Source organism: Thalassophryne amazonica, chromosome 10 (assembly GCF_902500255.1).
Source record: "Thalassophryne amazonica chromosome 10, fThaAma1.1, whole genome shotgun sequence".
In the NCBI taxonomy this organism is placed as follows: Eukaryota; Metazoa; Chordata; class Actinopteri; order Batrachoidiformes; family Batrachoididae; genus Thalassophryne; species Thalassophryne amazonica.
The window spans coordinates 95630289-95638626 of NC_047112.1; the positions used below are offsets into that span (position 1 = coordinate 95630289).

An 8338-nucleotide genomic window follows, 5' to 3' on the forward strand; every position below is an offset into this window, starting at 1 on the left:
GATCTAAAACTTTTTCCACATACACAATATCACCATTTCCCTCAAATATTGTTCACAAACCAGTCTAAATCTGTGATACTGAGCACTTCTCCTTTGCTGAGATAATCCATCCCACCTCACAGGTGTGCCATATCAAGATGCTGATTAGACACCATGATTAGTGCACAGGTGTGCCTTAGACTGGCCACAATAAAAGGCCACTCTGAAAGGTGCAGCTTTGTTTTATTGGGGGGGGATACCAGTCAGTATCTGGTGTGACCATTATTTGCCTCCTGCAGTGCAACACATCTCCTTCGCATAGAGTTGATCAGGTTGTCAATTGTGGCCTGTGGAATGTTGGTCCACTCCTCTTCAATGGCTGTGCGAAGTTGCTGGATATTAGCAGGAACTGGTACACGCTGTCGTATACGCCGGTCCAGAGCATCCCAAACATGCTCAATGGGTGACATGCCCGGTGAGTATGCCGGCCATGCAAGAACTGGGACATTTTCAGCTTCCAAGAATTGTGTACAGATCCTTGCAACATGGGGCCGTGCATTATCCTGCTGCAACATGAGGTGATGTTCTTGGATGTATGGCACAACAATGGGCCTCAGAATCTCGTCACGGTATCTCTGTGCATTCAAAATGCCATCAATAAAATGCACCTGTGTTCTTCGTCCATAACAGATGCCTGCCTATACCATAACCCCACCGCCACCGTGGGCCACTCGATCCACAACATTGACATCAGAAAACCGCTCACCCACACGGCGCCACACACGCTGTCTGCCATCTGCCCTGAACAGTGTGAACCGGGATTCATCCGTGAAGAGAACACCTCTCCAACGTGCCAAACGCCAGTGAATGTGAGCATTTGCCCACTCAAGTTGTTTACGACGACGAACTGGATTCAGGTCGAGACCCCGATGAGGACGACGAGCATGCAGATGAGCTTCCCTGAGATGGTTTCTGACAGTTTGTGCAGAAATTCTTTGGTTATGCAAACCGATTGTTTCAGCAGCTGTCCGAGTGGCTGGTCTCAGACGATCTTGGAGGTGAACATGCTGGATGTGGAGGTCCTGGGCTTGTGTGGTTACACGTGGTCTGCGGTTGTAAGGCTGGTTGGATGTACTGCCAAATTCTCTGAAACGCCTTTGGAGATGGCTTATGGTAGAGAAATGAACATTCAATACACGAGCAACAGCTCTGGTTGACATTCCTGCTGTCAGCATGCCAATTGCACGCTCCCTCAAATCTTGCGACATCTGTGGCATTGTGCTGTGTGATAAAACTGCACCTTTCAGAGTGGCCTTTTATTGTGGGCAGTCTAAGGCACACCTGTGCACTAATCATGGTGTCTAATCAGCATCTTGATATGGCACACCTGTGAGGTGGGATGGATTATCTCAGCAAAGGAGAAGTGCTCAGTATCACAGATTTAGACTGGTTTGTGAACAATATTTGAGGGAAATGGTGATATTGTGTATGTGGAAAAAGTTTTAGATCTTTGAGTTCATCTCATACAAAATGGGAGCAAAACCAAAAGTGTTGCATTTATATTTTTGTTGCGTGTATATGTGTGTGTGTATATGTATATATATATATAATATGTATATATATATGTATATATATATATATATGTGTGTGTGTGTGTGTGTGTGTGTATATGTATATATGTGTACGACGTCTGTGATAAAAAAAAAGCGGTCCTTTTTATTTAAAAAAAAAAAATGGATTTGATTCATATGTTTTTTTACGTCAGACAAGCTTGAACCCTTGTGCGCATGCGTGAGTTTTGTCATGCCTGTCGGTGACGTCATTCGCCTGTGGGCAGGCTTTGAATGAGGTGTGGACTCCCCCTCCCGTCAGAATCTCTTTGTCTGAGAAGCTGCAGGAAGACGGCGCGCGTTGCTTTATCAAATTTTTTCAGGACCGGTGAGGGATATCCATGTGGACACTATTCGAGAAATTCAGCTGGTTTTCAGTGTAAAGTTTAACGGCTGATGAGAGATTGTGGTGTTTCTTTCGCTTTAAGCACAGCCCACAAAGCGGATCGGCGCGGTCGGAAGTGGCGTCCGTCTGGCTGTTTCGAGCTGAAAACATCCTAATTTAAAGCTCTGTTCACCCAGGATGTCGTCAGAGAACAGAGAAGTTTCAGAAGAAGCCGGCATCAGGAGTTTACCTGGACATTCCACTGTTAAAGGAGATTTTGTAATGAAAGGACGTGCGGACGAATTTGCCGAGTCGGATCCGTGACGACGTGACAAATCCGTCTGCGCCGCGACATGAAAAACACCTCCGTGTTGAAAACCATTTGTAAAATTCAGGCGGCTTTTGATGGCTTTCAACAAGTGAGTAATTGTTTAATTGTTTAACAGCTTGGGCATGTTCCAACTTGTCTGTTAAGGTTTCCAACGGAGGTGTTTTTCCTGTCGCGACCCCCCGCGGTCGGGTCCAGCCCGACATGCGAATCTGCCCGCACGTTCTTTCATTACAAAATCTCCTTTAACAGTGGAATGTCTGGATAAACTTCTGATCCCGAATTCTTCTGAAAGTTCTCTGTTATCTCACGACGTCTTGGGTGAACAGAGCCTGAAATTAGGAAGTTTTCAGCTTGAAACAGCGAGACGCCGCCGCCTCGGAGCGCAGATCGCCATCAGGTGCCGTGGGCCGTCCTTACGGCGACAGTAAAACTCCAAAATCTCTCATCAGCCGTTAAAATTTTCACCGAAAATGTGTGTGTGTATATATAAATGTATTGCAATGGTTTTAGGAGCTGCGCTGCGCTGAACACAGCAGCAGCAGCTAAGTTCAGCGGTGTCGCGGGAACAGATCACATCTGTGTAACTTCCAACACTAATATTTGGTAATGTGTATGTGTGTGTCAGAGTAAGTTTAATACTTACATAATTTTGTAAGGAGCATTTTTCTGAGTGTGTTCAGTCGTGAATCCCCATTGAAAATGCATTAACATCCGGGCACTTTGTCACTTTGCTGCTCTCACCATAACAGCTGCAGCCTCGCTGCTCTCATCAATAATAGCTGCAGCCTCGCTGCTCTCATCAATAACAGCTGTAGCCTCGCTGCTCTCATCAATAACAGCTGCAGCCTCGCTGCTCTCATCAATAACAGCTGCAGCCTCGCTGCTCACCAATAACAGCTGCAGCCTCGCAGCTCTCATCAATAACAGCTGCAGCCTCGCTGCTCTCACTAATAACAGCTGCAGCCTCGCTGCTGTCATCAATAACAGCTGCAGCCTCGCTGCTCTCACCAATAACAGCTGCAGCCTCGCTGCTCTCACCAATAACAGCTGCAGCCTCGCTGCTCTCACCAATAACAGCTGCAGCCTCACTGCTCTCACCAATAACAGCTGCAGCCTCGCAGCTCTCACCAATAACAGCTGCAGCCTCGCAGCTCTCACCAATAACAGCTGCAGCCTCGCTGCTCTCACCAATAACAGCTCCAGCCTCGCTGCTCTCATCAATAACAGCTGCAGCCTCGCTGCTCTCATCAGTAACAGCTGCAGCCTTGCTGCTCTCATCAGTAACAGCTGCAGCCTCGCTGCTCTCACCAATAACAGCTGCAGCCTCGCTGCTTTCACCAATAACAGCTGCAGCCTCGCTGCTCTCACCAATAACAGCTGCAGCCTCGCAGCTCTCATCAGTGACAGCTGCAGCCTCGCTGCTCTCACCAATAACAGTTGCAGCCTCGCTGTTTCTCATGCACGCAGCTCTCATCAATAACAGCTGCAGCCTCGCTGCTATCACCAATAACAGCTGCAGCCTCGCTGCTCTCACCAATAACAGTTGCAGCCTCGCTGTTCTCATCAATAACAGTTGCAGCCTCGCTGCTCTCATCAATAACAGTTGCAGCCTCACTGCTCTCTTGCTTCAGTTCCTGTTCTCATGTTCAACGTGGCTGAAAGATGGCGTGCCTCTCCTGTTGCTGTTACTATCTCAGATGAGGGTTGGTGTGCTTCTTCTACTCTTGTTGGTGTCCATGCACCTGTCCTGTTCTGAAAGTGATTGAAATCTCAGATGTCTTCTCTGCCTTGGATTGGTGACTGGGACATCTGACTGGGATGTACTTGTGACAGGGTTAGGCATGGGCCGGTATGAGATTTCGACGGTATGATAACCCTGGGCAAAAATACTGCAGTTTCATGGCATTATGTATAGCTTTAAAATGTCCTTTAACAACATTATGGCTATTTGCATATGAAGCGGGCATGATTCAGGCGCACTAAGTGACGTGATGTCTACCGCTACGAACACTATACCACTGATAACTTAAGAGAAAATACCAAAATAATAGTCACTCTTTTAGACATGTAGCATTTGCCCCGTGGGAAACATGACTTACTTGCTTAAGGCCCGGTTCCACTGGCGTTTAGGCAGATTTGTGTATGGATTGCGCACAAAATTGGCTCATATTCGCTAAACAGCCGCAATATCTATGAAACATGCTTGCACAGTAGTGTTCAGAATAATAGTAGTGCTATGTGACTAAAAAGATTAATCTAAGTTTTGAGTATATGTCTTATTGTTACATGGGAAACAAGGTACCAGTAGATTCAGTAGATTCTCACATATCCAACAAGACCAAGCATTCATGATATGCACACTCTTAAGGCTATGAAATTGGGCTATTAGTAAAAAAAGTAGAAAAGGGGGTGTTCACAATAATAGTAGTGTGGCATTCAGTCAGTGAGTTCGTCAGTTTTGTGGAACAAACAGGTGTGAATCAGGTGTCCCCTATTTAAGGATGAAGCCAGCCCCGTTGAACATGCTTTTCTCTTTGAAAGCCTGAGGAAAATGGGACGTTCAAGACATTGTTCAGAAGAACAGCGTAGTCTGAATAAAAAGTTGATTGGAGAGGGGAAAACTTATTTGCAGATGCAAAAAATTATAGGCTGTTCATCTACAATGATCTCCAATGCTTTAAAATGGACAAAAAACCAGAGACGCGTGGAAGAAAATGGAAAACAACCATCAAAATGGATAGAAAAATAACCAGAATGGCAAAGGCTCACCCATTGATCAGCTCCAGGTTGATCAAAGACAGTCTGGAATTACCTGTAAGTGCTGTGACAGTTAGAAGACGCCTGTGTGAAGCTAATTTATTTGCAAGAATCCCCCGTAAAGTCCCTCTGTTAAATAAAAGACATGGCAGAAGAGGTTACAGTTTGCCAAAGAACACATCAACTGGCCTAAAGAGAAATGGACAAATATTTTGTGGACTGATGAGAGTAAAATTATTCTTTTTTGGTCCAAGGGCCGCAGACAGTTTGTGAGACGACCCCCAAACTCTGAATTCAAGCCACAGTTCACAGTGAAGACAGTGAAGCATGGTGGTGCAAGCATCATGATATGGGCATGTTTCTCCTACTATGGTGTTGGGCCTATATATTGCATACCAGGTATCATGGATCAGTTTGGATATGTCAAAATGCTTGAAGAGGTCATTTTGCCTTATGCTGAAGAGGACATGCCCTTGAAATGGGTGTTTCAACAAGACAATGACCCCAAGTACACTAGTAAATGAGCAAAATCTTGGTTCCAAACCAACAAAATTAATGCCTCGCAGATGTGAAGAAATCATGAAAAACTGTGGTTATACAACTAAATACTAGTTTAGTGATTCACAGGATTGCTAAAAAAAAGAAGTTTGAACATAATAGTTCTGAGTTTGTAGCATCAACAGCAGATGCTACTATTATTGTGAACACCCCCTTTTCTACTTTTTTTTACTAATAGCCCAATTTCATAGCCTTAAGAGTGTGCATATCATGAATGCTTGGTCTTGTTGGATTTGTGAGAATCTACTTTGACTTGGTCCTTTTAGACGGAGGGAAAAGTTTAGTGTAGGCTTCGCCTCCTTCAGCCATGATGCAGAGCTAGCTAACGTTAGCTGCCTGTTTGTAAACAGAGACAAAGGTGCACGCCAGGGGGAAGGGCGGCAGCGGCTGCCTTTACTCTGCCTGTCAAGAATTCTCATAACCCGCTCATACCGTAGGGACGGTATAACGGAAAATTTTAGTGGTTTTGAAACCGTGGCTTTTTCATACCGCGGTATACCGTGAAACCGGTTATCAGCCCATGTCTAGACGGGGTTAAAGCTAGGAATCTTTTCCTGCCCTCCCTCCATGTCTTGACCCCATACTTCCAGAGTGGCCTTCTTACTTGTGAAACCTGATTTTGAACCCTATCAGTCCTTTGTTACACAACACTCCTGCGTCTACATACCTCCTCTCTGGTTTTGCCATGTGTTACTGTACAATGCAAAGTTGCCTGCAAAAGGTTTGCAGATAACATAATTAAGATAATCTTTGACACATCCTTGGAGCAGATTGGAAGTTTCTGTTAATCTGATGTGGTTTGTAACAGGTCATAGATGTGTCAGCCCATTTTATGAACAATGTGTAAGACGTGAATAGATCTTGCAGATGGACATTAAATGGAAGTTGGCTGTTCTGCCATGTTCATCATTCCCTTCTGTCTTTTTTATGCACACTTGCATTTCGAAGTACATTTTTTTGAATTTGAGTTATTGGACTGCTGTTTTTTCACAGAAATTTATCTCAGAACAGCTGATGGAGTGAGAAGGACACATGCTGTGATTGCTGAACGCCAGCCACCGGTGGATTAGTATGATTGATAGAGGATGATGGAGTCAAAATGACACATTTATGATGGATGTTAAGTTGTGTGCCTTCCCCCTCACTAATACTGGAAAAAAGTGATTTCTGTCTCCACTTCTGCTGCATGTGATTTACAAATTATACTTGGCGTCTCCGGCTGTGCCTGTGATAAGACTTTACATTTGACAGCGAAAAGAGCAAACTGACATCATCGGAACTGGTGGCATTTGGTAAACTCCCAACTTAGCAGGAATAAAGAGACATTTTATTTTTTATTAATGCCATGTTTCCTGTGCTTTACAGGTGTGTGACCTGTCATTTAGCTTGAAGAAGATGCTCAGCAGACACAAGCTCACACACAACCCTAACCGGCCCATGGCAGAGTGCCAGCTGTGCCGTAAGAAGTTCACTAGGAATGACTACCTCAAAGTACATATGGAGAACGTCCATGGAGAAATGGAGAGTTAGAGCCAGTTATACAAGTATGGACTGAAAATGATCTGATTGTTCAGATAAAAAGCTCACTCTGATGCTTTATGGAACCAACATGGGCTTATTACATACTGTATGAATCGTTACTGTATGTTCGATGGATAGATAGCAGAATGTTGCTATGAAAAATGCACACATGTAGTATATGGAAAACATTAAGGAGTGTATCTCGACTGTACATTTGTAATTTTCTTAGTCGTACTGTTTCAAGTTGTTTTGGATAATTGAGCAAACTAAATCCCAAATGTCTTTGATCTGCCTCCAGAACTGCTGTGTTTGGTTGCAGAGGACGTGATGGAAATGACATGTAGTGTTTCTGAAATTTAACCAGTATTACTGTACAGAGTCTAACAGCCTGACCTCTATCACTTTATTATTTACTGACAAACTCAATACCTTAATGTACATCTGGGCAGAAAATAGCTGATGATTCAGATGCTTGTAGGAATATTCAATATATTAGCCGTTAGTTTATACAAGTATCAGAAATAATCTCAGACATCAAAGTTTGTTAAAATCAAAGGAAACAATTACCAGTTACTTCTTTTGATGGACCAGCTATCCAAAATCCAACTTAATCCAACAGTTTTCAACAACCAGTCAGAGCCCATTCATTTAAATTATGTATTTAAATATAAATCAGTGCAGCTGTGAGGCAATATACCATTTTGATGCTGCATAAAACCAGTTCAAGAACAAGTTCAAAAGTGGTTTAAAAGGATTTTTTAAAAAGCTGTTTAAAATAGATCCTCTTAAATTTATACATACTGTCACGATTTAGCCCTGATCTGGGTCGTGATTCCATTTTTTCCCATTTTGTTTGTTCACCATCTGCCCCAGCTTTATTTTATTAGTTGTTAATTTTTCATCATGTGTTTATTCTCTGTTCTGTTTTGCTTTGTCACTTTGCTTCTTTGTTACTTCTCATACTTTAGCCATTGTCCAGTTCTGTTCTAGTTCTGTTCAGCCGGTGTGTGTTTTCATTGTTTATCATTTAGCTTTCATCTGTATATTTTTGTTGTTCTCATTTCTGTTGTTTTCTGTTGTACTTTTATATCAGGTTTTGCTTTCTGTTTATTAGTCAGTTCCTGTTTAGTTTTGTTTTAGTATTGATTTCCTATTTCCTGATCAGTTCTCATGTAGTTTTTCCTGTTGTACTTTGCTTTTAGTTCTCCCATGATTCATGCTTTGTCCTGGTCCTTTACTATTAGTATTAGTATTTGT

The 8338-nt window shown here is 43.2% G+C and overlaps 1 protein-coding gene across 1 annotated transcript in view; it reads left to right on the forward strand.

Annotated features, from left to right (window-relative positions):
• The window catches only part of prdm5 (PR domain containing 5), a 236592-nt gene extending 228581 nt beyond the window's left edge, over nt 1–8011 (forward strand). Inside the window, exon 16 of the mRNA XM_034180554.1 lies at nt 6926–8011. Coding sequence (XP_034036445.1) covers nt 6926–7090 — 165 coding nt within the window. The 3' untranslated portion in view covers nt 7091–8011. The remainder of the gene's footprint in view (nt 1–6925) is intronic.
• Nucleotides 8012–8338: the final 327 nt, after the last annotated feature.